Genomic DNA, 20,724 nt, shown 5'->3' with positions numbered 1-20,724 from the left:
CGCAGGCGAAATACATGGCCGGCGATGTATTTTGGTGGTGCTGCAAACAGCTGGCCAGACCCGTATTTTCGAAAAAGATGGCTTAAAATCGAGCGTGGTACCGGAAGATTGGAGAGTGGCTAATGTAACGCCGATTTTAAAAAAAGGTTCCACGGGAGATCCGGAAAATTATAGACCGGTGAGTCTGACGTCGGTGCCGGGGAAAATGGTAGAGACTATTATCAAAAACAAAATTACAGAGCACATCCAAGGACATGGATTACTGAGACCAAGTCAGCACGGCTTTTGTGTGGGGAAATCTTGCCTGACCAATTTACTTCAATTCTTTGAAGGAGTAAACAAACATGTGGACAAAGGGGAGCCGGTTGATATTGTGTATCTGGATTTTCAAAAGGCGTTTGACAAGGTACCTCCTGAAAGGCTACAGAGGAAATTGGAGGGTCATGGGATAGGAGGAAATGTCCTATTGTGGATTAAAAACTGGTTGAAGGATAGGAAACAGAGAGTGGGGTTAAATGGGCAGTATTCACAAGGGAGAAGGGTAGTTAGTGGGGTTCCTCAGGGGTCTGTGCTAGGACCGCTGCTTTTTAATATATTTATAAATGATTTAGAGATGGGAGTAACTAGCGAGGATGACACGAAGTTATTCAAAGTCGTTAACTCGCGATAGGATTGTGAAAAATTACAGAAGGACCTTACGAGACTGGGAGACTGGGCGGCTAAATGGCAGATGACGTTTAATGTGAGCAAGTGCAAGGTGATGCATGTGGGGAAAAAAGAACCTGAATTATAGCTACGTCATGCAAGGTTCCACATTAGGAGTGTGCTGCTGTGGCTAGGAAAGTGAATAGAATGTTGGGTATTAGGAAAGGTATGGAAAACAGGTGTGAGGATGTTATAATGCTGTTGTATCGCTCCATGGTGCGACCGCACCTTGAGTACTGTGTTCAATTCTGGTCGCCGCATCTCAAGAAGATATGGTAGAATTGGAAAAGGTGCAGCGAAGGGCGACTAAAATGATAGCAGGGATGGGATGACTTCCCTATAAAGAAATACTAAGGAGGCTAGGGCTTTTCAGCTTGGAGAAGAGATGGCTGAGGGGAGATATGATAGAGGTATATAAAATAATGAGTGGAGTGGAACAGGTGGATGTAAAGCGTCTGTTCACGCTTTCCAAAAATACAAGGACTAAGGGGCATGCAATAAAACTACAGTGTAGTAAATTTAAAACAAATCGGAGAAAGTTTTCTTCACCCAATGCATAATTAAACTCTGGAATTCGTTGCAGTCTATATTTGGATAATTGAAGTCACCCATTATTATCACATTGCCCACCGCAGCCAGACTCATATTTGGAAAAACGAGATACGAAAGCGCCAAACCCCTACATGAAAAACTTCATTGGCTCCCAATCAAAGAACGAATTGTGTTCAAAATCTGCACCCTGGTTCACAAAATTATTCACGGCGCGTCCCCGATCTGCATGGCAGACCTCATAGACTTACAAAATAGAAACACAAACAGGTCAGCAAGCACATTCCTAAATCTCCACTACCCAAGCTGCAAAGGTCTAAAATATCAATCAACATATGCATCCAGCTTCTCCTATATAAGCACACAAATATGGAATGCACTACCAAACGTCACGAAAACAATGCATGACCTAACAATCTTTCGGAAATTATTAAAGAAAAATCTGTTCAAGAAGGCTTACCATAACGATCCAACCTAAACACCCGAACCCTGCAACACAACAAAACTTGTACCAAAACAGGACACTTAATTCTTCCTCCTTAACTACCTAAGACACTCTGTTACTCATGAACTTTAATGCAATTACCACTATGTATTTCTCATACCGGAATTGGCGTTCGCCATCACGGTACTATGTAAGCCAGATTGAGCCTGCAAATAGGTGGGAAAATGTGGGATACAAATGCAACAAATAAATAAATAGTGCTGAAAATTTGCATTAAACTTCTTAATTTTTTCCCTAAATCTGCCCCTGTTGCCACATATTTGTTCGGCTCCTAAATTTAAGGGTTTAGTTAAATTTTGAGTGCAAATCTAGGAGCGTAAATGCTTTGAATATTGGACCCAATGAGTAGTCACAGCTTATGTTTGCATTCACTACCCTTACTCTCAAACCCTGTAAAGGTATCTATAGAACGCTGCCCTGCCACTTAAGAATACTCCCTCATAGAGTCAGGAGTACCTTAAGCCCCATAGACCTGCCAAAAGAGGAAGTGGCATGGGATGGTGGAGCCAGGAAGACAGCTGCTAGGAAGTATAAAAGGCAGGGCCAGAGTTGTTTTAAGGAGGCCCAGGGAAGGGAGAAGTGGGCCTCCAGCATATGCCTTCACTACCTATGTGTAGCTACCATAACCTGACTCAGATAGGCTAAACCTTACCTAGAATCATTGTGAGAATCCTGTTCTTGAGGTCTGGCTGGAGCCAGACCAGCATTGGTGCAACATGAGAGACAGAATATGTAAGCTATCTTGGAGCCTTTCAGCTGCAGGCCTAAGTAAAGATTTTCTCTGAATTGCAAGAAGTGTCTGTGCCTGTGAAGTAACAAGCCTCAGCTTTAGAGTTAATAAAGAGTTTGCTTTACTTTTGTAACCTTGTCTGGCTGGATAATCAGAAGGCCCACCCTCAACCTTGTCTCATGTTATCACACACCCCTTGTATGCAAATATGTTGCATACATTGAAGGCCCCATCAGGATCGTTGCTTAGTTTGGCCTGGTAGACTGAATATTCTATGTAGGGTATGCTAGATGAATGTACTGTTTTTGCTGCAGCTCCTCCAATGGATGTTACTATAATGGTTTATTTCTGCCTTCATGTTAGTGAACAACACCTAGTATCTGTTTAATTTTGAGTGGAATTTTGAGAGTGAGTAGGAGTGTTTCCCTCCTTTTTCTTTGTATTTGGTTTGCAGGCCTAGAATTTTGGAGAGTGACCTGTTTTTTGTTTGGTAGGATGTTAACTTCTAATTTATACCAAATAGCTAGTGAGCTCTTTCTCTCGTTTGTGATTTTGTTATGGAAGTTTTTGTCATGCCTTCCTTTCAACAGTAAGAGGACAGAGATGGCTAAAAACCTTGCAGAAGGCCTTAGAAGACACAAGGCCCTAGAGGAACTAAGAAAAGTACTGATAGTATTTTCTTTTCAGAAGTAAAGAGTTTTATGTTTGTGACTGGATGTTAAGTTTTTGGAAACCTTTCAGTCACCCCTGTGTCTCACAACTTGATGGGAAGTTGCTGACAGGTAGAGGGGGAGTGGATACCCCTTGGCCTCATACAAATGAATGCATAAATAATAATTTGTAAAACAAACTATGAGCAGCCAAGAGACACAGTCATTGCTTCAGTCTCTATATAAAGGGACTCTACTATGATTAGAGTCCCCTTATTAGACACAAGAATAGTTCATATAATCATTACTTAACCTCTTCAATCAACTAACAGCAACCCTAATATGTGTCTCTAAGTCTACTGTAATAGCCACAATAAAAACAATACATTTGAGATAACCCAGTGGCGTAGCCAGACTGCCAATTTTGGGTGGGCCTGAACCCAAAGTGGGTGGGCACAAAATTTTCTCTCTACCCCCCTCCCCCAGCAAAATTTAGTCACACTTTTCAGTGAGCTTTCAGAGGCCAAAACCTCCTGCCTCAGGTCAGTATAATGCTGTTAAGGTATCCTCTCCTGACCTAAGCAAGGAAATATTGGTCTCTGAAACTTTATTAACACAGGTACCATATTACTTTATCCTAAATTAAAAATAAAATTATTTCTTTACCTTTGTTGTATGGCCATTTACTTTTTCTCATTGTGTTGCTCCCAGTCTCTAGATTCCGCTTTCCTTCGTCTTTCTCTTGCCAGGGTTTCCTGTCCATTCATCACCTATGGCTTTTCATCTTTTCCTCACCCTTGTTCGCCACATGCCCCTTCCTCTTATTCTCCAGTCTTTCCCTACTCTGTCCTCTCCCTCTTTCCATCCAGCAGCTCCCCTCTTTCTTTTGCATTCAGCGTCTCCTTTTTCTCCCTACCCTTCCATCCAGTGTCTTCCCTCTTTCTCTCCTTATCCTTCCACTCTACCCTCTCTCCTGATCCTTCCATCTAGTGTCTCTATCTCCCCTCTCCTTCTATCCAGTGCCTATCTCTCTACCCTTTTCTGTTCAGTCTCCTCCCTCTCTCCACATCCTTCTAGTTTCTCCCCTTTCTCTCTGCATCCTTTCATCCAACTCCCCTCTTTCTCTCCCTATCCTCCCATGTCCAGCAGCTCTCTTCCCTCTAGTCCCTTCTTCCTCTTCCTTCCTTGTCCAGCAGCTCTCCAGCCCCTTCCTCCTCTCCCTCCCATGTCCAGCAGCCCTCTCCCTTCCATCCAATCCCCTCCTCCTCTCCATCCCATGTCCAGCAGCTCTCTCCCTTCCCTCTAGTCCCTTCTTCCTCCCTTGTCCAGCAGCTCTCCAGTCCCTTCCTCCTCTCCCTCCCATGTCCAGTAGCTCTCTCCCTTCCCGCCAGTCCCTCCCATGTCCCAGCAGCTCTCCCTTCCCGTCAGTCCCTTCTTTCTCTTCCTCCCATGTCCCAGACGCTCTCTCCCTTCCCTCCAGTCCATTCATCCTCTCCCTCCCATGTCCCAGCAGCTTCTCCCTTCCTTCCAGTCCCTTCTTCCTCTCCCTCCCATGTCCCAGCAGCTTCTCCCTTCCCTCCAGTCCCTTCTTCCTCTCCCTCCCATGTCCCAGCAGCTTCTCCCTTCCCTCCAGTCCCTTCTTCCTCTCCCTCCCATGTCCCAGCAGCTCTCTCTTCCTTCCCTTAAGTCCGTTCCTCCTCTCCCTCCTATGTCCCAGCAGCTCAGCCACTTCCCCCCCCCCAGGCCAGCGAATCCACATCCTTCCCGCGCTGTCGCTGCCCTTTTGTCCTGCGGATGCAGCATTCAGCGTTTCCTTCCTGCCCTGTCTTCTCCCCAGGCTCCGCTGCATCGTCCCTGCAAGTGGAATCCTTTTCCTTTTCGGCCGTCGTGCTGCGCTGCCATACACATAGGCAGCTTCGCTCCTCCCCCGCCGCATCCATTCTGGCCCTCTCTGATGCACTTCCTGTTAGGGCCGGATGATCGCGGTGGGGGAGGAGCGAAGCTGCCTGTGTGTATGGCAGCGCAGCGCGACGGCCGAAAAGGATTCCACTGGGACGATGCAGCGGAGCCTGGGGAGAACACAGTACAGGAAGTAAACGCTGAACGCTGCCACCGCCAGACAAAAGGGCAGCGACAGCGTACGAAGGATGGGTGGACCTGGAGGGAAAATGGGTTGGCCTGGGCCCGTCCAGGCCCACCTGTGGCTACGCCCCTGAGATAACCTGAACTGTACTAGGTGAAACTTTTGTATTTGGAACTTGTGCATAAACATTCAAGACAAAATAATCATAAATAACCCCCCCCCCCCCCCAAAAAAAATAAAAAAACATGAAAAGTGATTGACAGAAGGAGAGAAGCTGTTGACCTGATACCTGCCTAGTGGAGAGGTGGATGAGGTATCTACAAGATATAAAAGGAGAATGAATCTCAAGTATTGATCAGAATCCTTGTTAGCTGGGAGGAACCCTTCAAATTTGTTCAGAGGTGGTATCAAAGCCCAACAAGGAACAGCAGGGGACCACAGTAAACAGATGCAGAGAACACAGATTCATTAGCTTACTGTTTCAAGATGCATTATGGGTGCTGCAAAGCAATGCCACATTGATATATGCTGAACAAATGTATGACGTTTAGACTGGTTATTGGCATTCAGAACTCTTTTGTCAGTGCTATGGACCCTAATTGTCAATCCTTCCCCTTCCTCCCAACAGGGAACCCACATCTGGTCTTTGGGAGAGTGAAACCACCAACAAATTGCAATGAACAAACACATTTTTAAATTTCTAAATACAAAATCTCACCCCAGATTTTTTAAAGAGGTATTTTGTTTTTTTTTTAAATAGATATATCTTTTTCTCTTAAAAATGCAATGTCCAAAAAACACACACAAAAGTTATAATCAGCTATCTGCTTAATTAACTTTTGTGAAACATTTCAAGAGGTTTGCCAGTGTGCACAATAGAAGAGTCCAAAGTAACAAAGTCTCGTTGCCGGTATTTCAGCAGCATTTGCCTGTGTCAAGGAATCTCCTCAGAATTCTTCCATCAGATAATTTTAATACTTAAGAACCAAACAAAATCAAAATTTTAAACCAATGAAAAAGAAAAATGTATAACGTTCAAATATCAACAAACATCAGATATATGGGCCTCCACCAAAAATAGCTGAACTGCTACTGAATGCTGGCGCATGCTAGCCAGTGAGAATGCACCCTAAAATAATCATCAAAAAAAAAAAAAGGTCCACTCTATCTTGGTATTCAAACCCAAAGGGTGCAATGGTATATAAACAGGAAAACACTTTTGTTCAGTTCGCAGAAGGGATGCATTCAAATATCCAGCCTTAGTTGACAACCAAAGGCAATCTAAAACAGTGAACTGCAATTCTTTATCTATATCTTTATAAAAAATGTCTCTGTCACTTATACAGTTAACAAATACCCGTTCAAAGTGGTTTACAAAAAGAATACATTCATTATTTAAAATGTTTTACAATAAAACATATGTTACATATACATCATTAAATCCAACTCTCATTCATAAAATCATTCAACCCTGAAAAATAACAGGTTTTTAGCTTCTTTTAAATTTTTGTACATTAGTTTCCATCCTCAGATCTTTTGGGTGAGCATTACACAGAATAGATGCCATAATGGAGAACATCTTTTCTTTTAAATGTGTTCCTTTTATTTTTCAGTAAGAACTTCTAACAGGTTATTCACAGTGAGTAATCGTGGGATCCTCCTGGGTTCGCATATGGCTCAGTTCAAAGAAAAGAAACCATAAAAAGAGAAAAAATCTTGCCCAACCCTGGGCAGTAATTAACTATATACTTAAACTACTTTTCAGTAGCTAATACACAAATTTTGACTACTCAAAAATGATTGGTAGTTGCCCAGTAGTTAAAGTAGTTAACAACAAAACATCTTGGTTATGTTTTAAGTTCTTCTCTACTGTCCGGCTTACTGACTTATTAACACCCCAGCTAGTGCAGTTCATAGTAACATAGTAGATGATGGCAGAAAAAGACCTGCACGGTCCATCCAGTCTGCCCAACAATTCAAACTCATATGTGCTACTTTATGTGTATACCTGACCTTGATTTGTTTGCCATTTTCAGGGTACAGACCGTAGAAGGCTGCCCAGAACAAGGCCCACCTCCCCCCACCGGCTCTGCCACCCAATCTCAGCTAAGCTTCTGAGGATCCATTCCTTCCGAACAGGATTCCTTTATGTTTATCCCACGCATTTTTGAATTCCGTTACCGTTTTCATCTCCACCACCTCCCGTGGGAGGGCATTCCAAGTATCCACCGCTCTCTCCGTGAAAAAATACTTCCTGACAACTTTCTTGAGTCTGCCCCCCTTCAATCTCATTTCATGTCCTCTCATTTTACCGCCTTCCCATCTCCGGAAAAGGTTCGTTTGCGGATTTATACCTTTCAAATATCATATCACCCCTGTTTCTCCTCTCTTCCAGGGTATACAAGTTCTCTTGCGATGTAATATCTTTGGTTCTGGAGCAAGTGATTGGATAAAATGAGAAACTGCATTGTGATTGGATAAATGAGAAACTGTACTGTGATAGATGGATAGGAAGGAAGTACTGGTCTGTGATTGGGTAAAATGAGAAACTGCATTGGGGACATTTCTTTTGTTTTATGGTATAGCTAGTGTTTGTTGTTGGTTTAGGAATCAGTTACTGTTTAAATAAGCCAGAATGAATAGTTTAGTTGTGAGGGAATTTTATGAGAAATTGAGATTGAAAAGTGATAAACCACATGAGGGAAATTTTATAGTGAACTGTAAATTCTGTATGCAGTATGAAATCAGTGGCAATATCACTTCAAGCATGAACTTCATCAAGCATGTCAAGGTGAGTATTGCAGGCTACTGATGCACTGATTTGTCTGCTTGTTAGTGGCCATGCAGTCAACAATGGCAAGAAACAGATTGCTGAAGGAGGTGATCTATCAAAGCAACCAGAGCCACCAGTGAAAACATTTATCCAAGTTCCACTCGATAGCTCTCTGTCCAGACAAGGAACTATTTCACAGAAACAATTTGTTCATGAAATCTTGTTGATGATTGCAGAAGATATGATGCCATTTGTAGAAGTTGAACGAAGTGGCTTCAGAAGGTTTTGCCACTGTTAAATGCCTGCTGTCCAACTTCAAGTAGACGCAATCTAACATGAAACTTAAATGAACTGTATGACAATTCAAGAACTTGCTTATTATAGAATTCCAACAGATGGAATATGTTTCTGTAACAGCAGAACTTTGAAGCAGTCACAAGCGCAGTTTTCTTGGCATGACCGTTCATTACATAAACAAGGAGATGCTATTGCGCCATTCCCATGCTTTGACCGCTCAAAAGTTTAAACATTCTCATACTGGGGAAAAGATAGCTCAAGTGATAACTGAACGGTTTGTGTAATTCCACATAACTGAGATAGTCTGCTGTGTTACAATGCAGTAAATATTACAAAAGCCTTGTGTCTTCTGAACATTTATGTTGGTGGCAATGAAGAGAATAGCAGTTCATGCTCAACAGAGTCCAATAGCCAGTCACGTTCCGAGTCAGAGGTGGTTGAAGCTACTGAGGTCGGATCTCTGTTTGATGTAGTTGAAGATGAACCATTCACTTATAACATTGACTCCAACTGGTTTCACAAGAGCAAGAGATGTGCCAATCACACACACACAATCTTGAAGCAGCTTTTGAAAGCTGTGAAGCACAAAAAGATTTGCGCTACAAGCAAACGCTTTACAGGGCCATGGGGAAAGTACAGGTTCTTAGCAATATAGTGAATCAGAGTACCAAGCATGCAGATTTGTTGAAGAGGTGGCTGGTTTTATATTCCTCAATCCAACCTGAACAAGGTGGTTTTCAGATTACTTAACTATCAGTCGACTGGTTACAGTCAGGGTGGAGAACACACAAGGATGTCAACAAAAATAAGACTAGAACTGATGACTGATACTGAGATGGTGTTCTTGAGGAACTACGTCAGCATCATGAAGCCACTGTTAGCTGTAATTGATATTCTGCAATATGAAAATGACTGCTATATTGGACATGTAATCCCCACAAAATAGGAATTCAGTCAAAATTACAGGGATTGGCTGATGATATCACGTTGGATAAAACAATGCAGCCACTAATCACAACTGTGACAAAAGACATTGTTGCAGCCAGCCAGCCAGCCAGCCACAACATGAATGAGCAACTGTGTCTTCTCATACTGTTTCTGTTCTGGCAGATATCTCAATTTGAACTTCGGAACAAGCATCTTTGCAATATGGACCAAATCTTGAAGCAAAGACTGAAATCAGAGCTAGTGGCATAGTTCTGCTTTCATTTGCGCAGGCGTTAGCCTCCAAGGGAAAAGACTGCTACTGGAGGTGATGACTTAATTTTCTGCCCACTGCAAAGAACAACCTTCCCGCAGCTGAATCTGGAATAAAGGAAGAGGTTGAGCATTGCCTGGAATGTTCAGACACTTCTACAAACAGCATGCTTGCATTTCCAAAAGTGGCAACAGCTTTTATCAAGTTCAATGCTGCACTTTGCAGCAGTGCTGCAATAGAATGGTTATTTAGTTGCTCTGGACAAATTTTAGTGCCACAGCAATGCTCATAGTGACCATAACTTAAGAAACTTTTTTCTGCAGTATAAAGTGAAGTGACATATTGAGAATTCTGAGTAATCATAAAGTATTTAACATTAGTTAATTAGGGGTCCCTTTACCAAGCTGCCGGAAAAAGGGCCCTTTTTAGTGCAGTGGGTAAGAAAGCTCCTAGACACACATGGTCATGTGGTAAGAGAACTCTTACCGCATGGACATGCAGTGGGGAACCCTTATGGTGGCGATAAGAGTTCCTGCGCTAACCCAGTGGAAACCAGGCAGTGTGCGGCGATCCCCGATTACCACTGGGTTATCGTCGCACAAGCCACTTCCGGGGGTTTTCTTTCCCTCCAGAAATGGCACGTGCTCAGAGTGGAACTACCCCCGGCGTCTGCGTTGAGCCAGCGGTAGTCCCGGAAGAGTGAACAGTAAGCCCGTGTCGGGCTTACCACCGCTCTGTAAAAGGGCCCCTTAATGATTTGCTGAGAATTTGTCAACTCTGTTTTTATGTTCCAACATTTTATTGAGAATTCAACATAATAAAATTTTTAAAACACACAGGCAGTATCGAATAATTGCTTTGACTAAACAACAATAAACCTGTTGTAACGATAAAATATTTTCTCCCACCCCCCTTACCCCCTGTAAGAGACTCTCTCTTACCCTATTCAGGAAAACAAATTATCCTCCCACCCTCCCCCCTCCCATTGCCATTCACTGACCGTTTAGCATATTCAAAATAAGGCTTCTGCCTCTAGGTGGGGGTTCCACAACTTCAAAAAGCCTCATCTTCGTTGATCAACTCTGTTTTTAATCATTAACCCCGGGATTCTATATATTGTACACTCATTTCCGCGTAGAAATCGAAGCACATTGTATAACATTGTGCGTAACTTAATTGGTTAACTAGTTAATCAACGTCAATTGGATGTTAACAAGCAATTAGCACTAATTGGCATTAAGATTTATGCACACAACTCACTAAGTGTATTCTGTAATGTGGTGCGCCATGGGCAGGGCATGGTAATTTCTAAAATTTATGAGCGTTGTTATAGAATACACCCGCTCTGTGCCTAATTTAGGCATCGGGGTTTATGCCAAGTAAAACTTAGCGTAAATGGCTGCAACTACATTTGATCGTGCAGAGAAATGCTCAGCATATTGTATATATTGCGTGGAAATTTAAGCTTATTATATAAAATATAGGTGTGCTTTAGAGAATACGTCTAGTGGTATTTTTTTTTTGGCGTGGAATTTTCAGGTGCAATATATAGAATCTAGCCCTAAACACATTTCTTCCTAAGTGCAATGGTTCTACAATTGATTTTAAGGCAAATTAAAAAGTTATTGAAGTAGTTAACTACTAGTTAACTAATTTTGCAGTAGGTTTCTCATATAGTTATCAGGTGGTTAAGCTATTTTTTTTAGTAAAGTAACTATAATTAAAGTTAAACTACATTTTAAGTAGTTGGTGCCCAGCACTTGTCTTTCCAATGTAGCAAAGTGAACAAGGGCATTGTATGATCTAAATAATGCTTTGGGTGTCACAAATACTTGTAAAATGAAACATGCCCTCTTATCCTTTTGGTGAATAAAAAATGTTGTAAATAATAGGCAGACTTATTTACCTAATCTAAATATGGCTGACCAATGTTAAGGAATTAAAGACCGGACAGTCACCAAGCAGGAAGCTTCACTGAACGGTAACCTCACATGCCTGAAGCAGTGTCGCAAACAGGCATGTGAGGTTACCGTTAAGCTCCTTCCCTTGACAAAGCGACGACGAAACGGATGTCCGTTGGGAACGGTGGAGCTGGAGATAAGTAATACATAGCTTTAGCTTTCAAAGTCCTGCTAATTATTTGCACAGTTTTTCATTTTGTTAAAACTCGCATTATGTGCACAGCATAAGGATTTGGAAGGTGGAGGTTTTTGGTCAGTGATTATATGCATCACCAAAAGTCTTAGAGTGCTCCTCAAATCAAATTAATGGAGAGTTGACTTGGTGATTGATGAGACCTTTTCCTCCATGTCATCCTCATGCTATAATTTTCACTAAATTTTTTGGTTCAATAATTTCAGTGAAGCTTCCTGCTTGGTGACTGTCTGGTCTTTAATTTATTGAATAAAAAATGTTCCCAGAAAATGATTGAGGTCAAACAGAACACTGGGAGAGTGAGCCAGGAACTCTGCCTGGGTACTGAATATTAGACCTTTACCCTTGGGAAGGGCACAAAGTGGGATTACACATACCGTCAATACATATGTCCTGAAAATCAGACCTGCTTTAGGCTTGTAGCTTTTCTGATGGCTTTTGTTTAAATAGGCTTTGCTGCTTTCATGTTGGTCTGTAGGAGATGCTGTATATGACAGAAAATGCAGGTACTCTTTTCATCATAACACTGGTGCTAAGAAATACTGTTGAGGGTTTTTTTTTTTTTTGCTTTGCAAAATTTGTGTTTTGGTTTTTGCATTTTTGCCTTCGCAAAGCAAAACAAAATGTTATTTTGAATGGGATATAACATAAAATGAAACAACAAATGTTGACGTTTTCTGTGTTCTAAAAGATTGCCAATCCCTATTGGTGCTTAGTACTCCTTTTAGGATTACAACGGTTATCACCCTTGTATTAGGTACAAGATTTTCCTGATTCATGTTAAAGGGACCATAATACATTCATGAGTACCTAGTCATTCTTCAGGAGACCTGTTTTTCTACTGTTATGTTAATTTCTGTTGCTGTTTTTTGTTTTGTTTTTTTTAACTTAGTGGGGTCTGATAAGTAGGGCCCAGTGCCTATAGAAAAAGGTGCAGATCTCATCTTTGCTTTTCTCATTTTAAATCATAATCAAGTTCTCGCTTTAACTTTTTCAGTTACTTGGCCCTGGTCATTTAATTGAAAATGCTGCACTTTACCAATCAATAATAATAAATAAAAGTTGTATAGTGATCGTATGAGGTATAAGTGGAGGGTCAGAATGGATGAAGATTGCATGATGGCCTGTTTGATCATAGTCATGCTATGTTGGTAGGTGAAGAGGGTTATGTGGGGTCATTGGGGTAGGCCTTTTTGAAGAGGTAGGTTTTTAGTGATTTCCTGAAGTTCCAGTGGTCGTGGATTGTTTTCACAGCTTTTGGGAGCCCATTCCATAGTCGTGCGCTTATGTAGGAGAAGCCGGCTGCGTAAGTTGTTTTGTATTTCAGTCCTTTGCAATTTGGGTAGTATAGGTTTAGGTAGGATCTTGACGATCTGACTTTGTTTCTTATTGGTAAGTCTATAAGGTCTGTCATGTATCCTGGGACTACGCCGTACATGATTTTGTGGACTAAGGTGCAGATTTTGAAGATGATCCGTTCTTTGATTAGGAGCCAATTCAACTTTTCTCAGAGGGTTTTGGCACTTTGGAAGCATGTTTTGCTGAATATCAGCCTGGCTGCTGTATTTTGGGTTGTCTGGAGTTTTTTTAATGAGTTGTTCTTTGCAGCCCGCGTAGATTCCATTGCAATAATCTGCATGGCTTAGGACCATTGATTGTATTAGGTATCGAAAAGTTGCTCTTGGGAGGAAAGGTTTTAATCGTTTGAGCTTCCACATTGAATAGAACATTTTCTTTGTTACAGAGTTTACTTGGCTCTCGAGGGTAAGGTTGCGATCGAGTGTGACACCGAGTATTTTCAAACTGTCCGAGGTAGGGAGGGTATGTTCTGGAGTATTTATGGTTGTGGGTTTGTATTTGTTATATGGAAAGGAGAGGATGAGGCAATGTGTTTTTTCGGTGTTCAGTTTCAGTTGGAATGAGTTTGCCCAGGCGTCCATGATGTTCAGACTATCCTTGATTTTGTTGGTTATTTCTGTCAGATCATGTCTGAAGAGGATGTATATTGTAATATCATCTGCGTAAATGAATGGTTAAGGCCTCGGTTGGATAAGGGACTGTTTGAAAAGGAGTCATTTTACAATGTATTTTAATAATGTATGCTATTTTAGGTTGGGATACATGTACTTCCCCTGGAATTCGGAGTGCTTACAGACTTAGGTGTGAGCAAAATCTAAATAAATAATAAATTGTGTTTCATTATTAATAATTCCTATTCTGGGAGTGCATTGTAGATGGACATAATTTGAAAAACACAAATGCAGAGGACTGCAGTGCAGCAGAAAGGGAATGTATGTGGTATTTTTTCTTTAACATGTTGTATTTTATCTGTAAATAACTTTCTCTTTTTTTTTTCTTTATGACCTCTTGTGATCATTGTATGTCTCCATGGCTGGACATTCTAGTCCAACCATCACAGTCTGAGATATTTCTGTTTTTAAAGTTGCTTTCTTGTTTTAATTTCTGCTTTTATTCATCTGCCATCTGCTTTCCGGAACAGATAAATAGGGGCTCTTCTTTTACCCAGTGTTTCATCTCTTCCTCCATCATGAGGGAACTTTGCTGACAGGGTCTTTTGCTGTAGCAAACATCTGTGCTACGAAGCAGCAAAACACAAATGTCACTTTACCAAGCTTCAAACTCATCTTTTATTTAAAGTCACTGAAAACTTTGAGGCGTGATTAACGAAAATCTCACTGGAGAACACATCCAGAAAAACATGCTGAGGAAAAGCAAGCAGTTTGGCCCTGAACTGTGCTATGTGGAACTTTGTGCCATGCCTGGTACACACACACATACACTCTGCAGTAAAATCAAGGGGTGTTGTTTTTCAAACAAGCAAAGCTTAAGGCAGTGAGCCAAATGGGCAACAGATTAGGTACTCTTTTTTTTTTTTTTTTTTTTTTTTGCCAAGTGTGCATTTTTTTTTTAATTCATAACATTGCATAAATTAGAAAAAAAATGTTTGTGAAGTTGCTTGAGAACTGTGCAGCTTAATCAAGTGTTTCAATAATTGCTTTGCACTGTAGAAGTTAGAAAGTCTTTCTCCACCAAACATCATTGGATAGCGATATACTAGGGCCTCACTTACTAAGGTGTGGTAATGTTTGTAGTTACTGTGAGATAGTCACAATTAATGCCTGAGAGGTTGTAAAATTTTGTTTTAACTTCTAGGGACATCCCCAGCTTTTAGTCATGCAAGTTAACAAACACAGAGAGAATTCTGCTACAAAATACCATGACAACAGTGCTGAGGAATTACTTCCTTATGCTCAAAGCTAAGAGTATGCAATGATATGCACACTATTAGCGTTGAGCATTAGTAAGTAATTCTTTGGCACTATTATGGCAGCGGGAGGATAGCGCCTGATAGCTCTTAAGCGTATGCATCTCCGCCAGATGGGGAGGAGGGATGGTGGAGGAACAGCTGCCGTTTGGGTCAGTCTTCAACAAGGTGCTTTGTAGTGGCCCCAGGAAATTTTTTGACAGTTCTGGTGGAAAGGGAGGGCAGCACAGAAAGGAGTCACATCCACAGATGACTCTTCTTTACTTCTCATTGCAGCGCGTATTCAGGGGGCTTTTTCACCAGACACTTTCAGGGAGCTTTTAACTCATTCGTACAGTGACATAGCGTTAGTGTCCGCAGCCTGCTAGGAGGTTAAGTTAGCCTATGCACCTTAAAAACGAGGGAGTATTTCTCAGAATTGAACTGTTGTGAGAGCCAGTGTAGACACCTAACTCCAGCTCGGAGCTGGTGTAGGTTTTGCAGCAGGAAGGTGGCCCTTACGAGCGTGCTGTTCATTGGCATTGGAGGGATAGGAAATTACCTCATCTGCATATATTTGAATGTCATTTGTGCTGTTCCTCAGCACATGTGTTATTTGCCTCTGTGCATGGTGCGCTTGCAAATGCGGGTGCTAGTGAGGCACTAGTGGCCTCTAGTTGCCCGTATTTGCTTCTGAGTGTCGGACCCTAACTGCGCAGCAGATAATGTGATGCAGTTACTACTACTACTTAACATTTCTAGAGCACTACTAGGGTTACGCAGCGCTGTACAGATCAACAAAGAAGGACGGTCCCTGCTCAGAGGAGCTTACAATCTAAAGGACGAAATGTCAAGTTGAGTGCAGTCTAGATTTCTTGAGTAGAGGTGTGGTGGTTAGGTGCCGAAGGCGACATTGAAGAGGTGGGCTTTGAGCATGATTTGAAGATGGGCAGGAGGGGGCTACACCTCTTCATGAATTGTAAGTTGCAGTTCCCTCCCATTCCACGCCTCCTGTCCCATAGGTGTTTAATTGGGGAAATTATTACATTTTACCTGTTAACACACAGAAGTTCTTGCATTAAACAGCTATTGCAGCTTAGTAAATATGCCCCTGGACTCCAAAGCAGGGTTCTGCAGTACAGTGAGCCCAACATAATTCATTTAATCTAGATTAATTTTATTTATTAGGACTTATTTACTGCCTTTATGAAGGAATGCACTCAAGGTGGTTACAGCGAATAAGTCAAACATAAGTGTCACGTCTGTGGCCGTGACCACCCTCAGCCTTACGTCTTCTTGGGGTCAGCAGCTCTGCTGGCTTCTGTCTGTGTTGTGTTAGTCTTGTCTCTGTCCTGGTGTGCTGGCTGCTTCCCAGCATGAACCTGATTGCTTCACTAGACCTCACCTGTGTGGCTATGCCTCTCTAGGGAGCCAGCATCTAAGATGGCTGCCTCCGGCTCTGTGCCAGCTTCCAAGATGGCTCCTGCTTGTCTTTCCTGTGGGCTCACTTCCTATGTATGTCAAGCCTCTCTTTGGGGTCAAGATACTTCCTGCTTCTGTCCTGCTGCTGGTGACCTCATCTGTGAGAGCCTTCATAAGGAAGTGCTGTGCTGGCATTCTGGGCCTTTGCATGAAGTGTTATGCTCTTAGGCCAGGTCAGGTTAGTAAGTGTCTGCTGCACTACTGCTTAGCCTATCTCTGGGTTCCAGCCCAGCTTCGCTCTGTGTCTGTGTCTCTGTTGTCCTTCCGTGGGGGGTCTTCCCTGCCTCTGTCTGTGGTCTGCGGGTCCTTCCTGGCTTACCCTGTGTTTGGGGTGAAGCCTCTGTTCCTGGCTTACCCTGTGTTTGGGGTGAAGCCTTTGTCCCGGTTTACTCTGTCTGTTCTCCTGTCTGCCCCAAAGACCCTTGGCCTGTTATTCCTGGTTACTCTGTTTGCTCTGCTGCCAGCCCAAGACCCCTGGCCTGTTCTCCCTGGTTTGCTCTCTTTACCCTGAACCCTGCCTTACCTAGCCTGTGTGCCTACCCTGCTTGTATATCCTGAGGGTATATCCTGAATCCTGTATCTGTCTGGCTAGTGTGTTTTCCTGAGTGATTATTCCTGTCTGTCTCCACCTAGCTAGAGGGTTTACCCTGTGGGTATTCCCGGATCCCCGTTCTGCCTAGTGTGTTGCTGCCCTAGTCCTTGCTCCTGCTAGCTTCTGTTCGCCTTGTGTTCCTTGGTCTGTCTTCTGGGTCTTGCTAGTGGCTGTGCAGCAGCACACTGTCTGAGTCTAGTTCCATGCCCTCGTGTATCCCAGACCCAGGGTGGGTCCTCTGGATCTTCAGTTCCTGCCTTATCCTGCAAGTCCTGCCGGCCGCCTGCACTTCGGAGCTCAACTCCGGAGGAACGGTGGCTAGGTGCAGGTGAAGCTGTTCCTGTCTCATCTGTTCTAGTTGCCTGCCTTGTACTACTCCAGTCCAGAGTTCCAGTACTGCTCTTCTGTGTTTCCAGTCCCGAGGTGGTCTTGCCTGCCGCTGCCGCTCCTCGGCAGTGGCCCAAGGGCTCACGAACTCAAGTCCTGCCTCGAGGGCCTGACAGAATGCCAAGGCCCTCGAGAATGCAACAATAAGCAATAGACAATTACAGCAGTAAAAATATTCAAACAGTACAAAGTACGGCATAGTATGCTACGTTAGTGTCAACACAATAAGCAATAAAACATTTTTAATAGACAGCATAGTGTGTAAGCAAGGATGGAACATATAGATAGATAAAATAGAGTAACAGGAGTAAGAAAATAAGGTACTGATTTAAAGAAAGTTGCAAGTGAGGTAAAAAAAAAGATGCTTAAATATTATTTTAGCTAGGGTAGGTGTTGATAAACATATCCTGCTTTAGTATGTGCAGCCAGTGTCATTCCGTCTGTGTGTGTGACTAGCACAGGATTTATAGGGACAGGCAGAGAAAGTAAAATCATTAAGATCCCCTAAAGACAGTGTCTCATGTCTTAAACAGTTCCAACTCCTAACCTGTTCCCTACCCCATCCCATCCCTTAACCCTCCCCAACATTGTACTGTATAGTAATCATGGATGATGAAACATAAGGAATCACAACCAGCACAAACACAGTACAATATATAAAAGAGACAAATTTACATGATAAACAAAATGAGACTTGTCCGTCATCCTTTATATTTATAAAGGCCACCCCCTTACCCATCCTTCCTCTCCCCCTGCCAAAAAAAAAAAAAAAATCAACAGAGAAATGGGCGGCTATTGTATAAGTGGGCCTCCTTGTAGACACCATGTTGCCCGCAGAGAGCACCAATTTATAACAGCATCTGGATACCCAGATTCTTTTATAGAATACACTAGCGTAAACATGCCTTACATTTTGATACTCTTTGGCTAGGGTGCATTTTGTTGTAACATCTGAAAGAACAATTTCTATAATGGGTCCATATTTGTGGGAAAGTTGCCAAGACTGATTTGGTTATCATCATCCACATCTGATTTTAGGAAAAAATTGAAAACTCCTTTATTTGTTCAAGCTATCTGTGATATAATGATGCAGCGATGTTGAAGTTAGGGTGTTAACAGGTATCATGGATGTCTGTATATTCTTATGTATGTTTGCTTAGGTGATAAGCGGGTTATAAATGTAATAAATAAATGAACTACCTGCAGTTACATGAGTCTTAGAGCAGGCATAACTGACGATCCTAAATGCAGTAAGGGGATGTGTAACTTTTATAGTGTTCTGTAAGTTACAAGTATAACTGGGAGACACACCTGTGTCCTTCCCATGCTTTTTCCACATGTACACCCCCTTTGTATTTGCATGCTATAGCAATTACACGCACCCTTGCAGAATAGCCCTGTGATAGTGGGGGAAAGGGAAATGGAACTTGATATACCGCCTTGCTGAGGTTTTTGCAACTACATTCAAAGCGGTTTACATATATTCAGCTACCTATTTTGTACCAGGGGCAATGGAGGGTTAAGTGACTTGCCCAGAGTCACAAGAAGCTGCAGTGGGAATCGAACTCCGTTCCCCAGGATCAAACTCCATTGCACTAACCACTAGGCTACTCCTCCACTCCACAGTTGACGGCCTGGGAGCCCTCACAAACAGAAGAATGTAGTGTAAGTCAAGGAAAAAGCTTTATTGGTCCCGTTACAGACTTGTTTCAATATGGGCAGCAAACCACATTAACATTTACTTCCTTCTCTCTTAACAGTTCTGTCCAGGCCTTCAGGACCTGGATCTTCACAAACAATAAAGGCACTCTTTTACCTTTGCGGCCGTTTTTTCATGCAATCCCTGGGCATCTACTTCTTAACACAAGGTGCAAACCTCTAAGCTAGGGCCACTCCTCATTTCCCTAGGACTCCCCCACAGGTACTGCAGCCCGACCATCATTTTAGGAGGATTCCACTTGGAGCCTCTCTCCAGGAGATCTCTGCATTTGGGATCTCTCTCCTGGAGACCTCTAGCCTCAGGACCACCTTCCTGGAGATCTCTTACCTCAGGCCTCCTTGATCCACTCTGCTTTAACCACCTCCCAGCCTGAGCCTCACCTCTCTGACTCGGCCTCTGACATAGCAGGTTAGCGCCACCTGTCATAAGGTGGCTAAACTGCATCCTCAGTGACGGAGTGTTCTTAGGGACACCTGCCACTATAGCACTCACTCCCTCACAGCCTTTAAGTCCCTTATGTGCGAAATGGTACTTTTTTGGTGCATATACCTATGTAAAAGGGATCCTAAACTCAGATGTCTAAGTTAAAGAATTGCCCTTTGGAGTGGATTCTGCCTGATGATTCTTATTAGGCACTACACTGATGTTAAATAGAAGAATAGCCTAATGATTAGAGCAGTAGGGCTGAGAACCAGCAAACCCTGGTTGAAATCCCACTGCAGCTCCTTGTGGATTTTAGGCAAGTCACGTAACCCTCCATTGTCTCCAGTACAAAACTCAAATTATGAGCCCTCCAGGGACAGAAAAATACCAGAATATACACTACTTTGATAGCTTTCAGGCTTGCAGGTGGTATAAGAAAAAAAAAATTGAACTGAATTGACTAAACAGAGCAGAGTTAACTATTTTTATTTAACCAAAAAGTGTTGAAAACATAAGAACGAAGATATTAGTACAAAACAGAAAGAAGACCATCCTCTACCCCCTCCTCCCCCTCAATAAAATGAAGCAATAGCTGCAAGAAACAGGAAATGTAAAACAAAGTAAATAAAAAAAAAATTGTGGACTCAATGACCTTGCTCTTGTTGTCATACTGGTTTGTTCTTTCCTCACCCTCTTTTCTTTGTGGTTTAATATTGGTGTCTATTGACTTTTGCAGAATCTCCAACTGAGAAACCTGGCAGGAGGCGAAGCATGCCAGGTACTGCCTTGGACAAAAATAGCACCATGGAACCCGCCGCTGCTGCCCCATTTCGTGTCACGGTAATGTCCTTTTTGAACATCTCAGCTTGAACATTTATTTTTATGGGGTGTAGTAGAGAAAGGTCTCCAGCCTGCACACTGGGGTAGAGCTGAAGCTTGCTTTTCCTTAGTTAATGGCACTGCTGAATCAGTTTGTGTCTCTGAAGTATTACCTCGTATAGTCTTTATGAGGTTTAAAAGCAAAAAGTCAGTTTTTCTTTAATCCTCACATTAAATTAGAAAACTGTGGAGTTCTTCTTTGGCATATGGGAAGGGCCATTTGCAAAGTTATTTTGCACAGGTAAAAAGAATTTCACCTGCATTAGTTGGCTGTCTGAAAACTGCCCTGCTTCATTGTGTTCTCAGGGATGTGTTTTTCGGTCAGGGAAGGG

The 20,724-nt window shown here is 42.5% G+C and overlaps 1 protein-coding gene across 1 annotated transcript in view; it reads left to right on the top strand.

Moving 5' to 3' along the window:
- The first annotated feature begins 20,249 nt into the window (after positions 1-20,249).
- The window catches only part of DAB2IP (DAB2 interacting protein), a 527,970-nt gene continuing 527,495 nt past the window's right edge, over positions 20,250-20,724 (top strand). The window contains 1 exon segment of the mRNA XM_030207557.1: positions 20,250-20,353. Coding sequence (XP_030063417.1) covers positions 20,285-20,353 — 69 coding nt within the window. The 5' untranslated portion in view covers positions 20,250-20,284.

This window comes from Microcaecilia unicolor, chromosome 6 (genome assembly GCF_901765095.1).
Source record: "Microcaecilia unicolor chromosome 6, aMicUni1.1, whole genome shotgun sequence".
Taxonomy (NCBI): domain Eukaryota; kingdom Metazoa; phylum Chordata; class Amphibia; order Gymnophiona; family Siphonopidae; genus Microcaecilia; species Microcaecilia unicolor.
The sequence above is the reverse complement of the archived record's forward strand: the minus strand, read 5'-3'. Positions and strand labels throughout refer to the sequence as shown.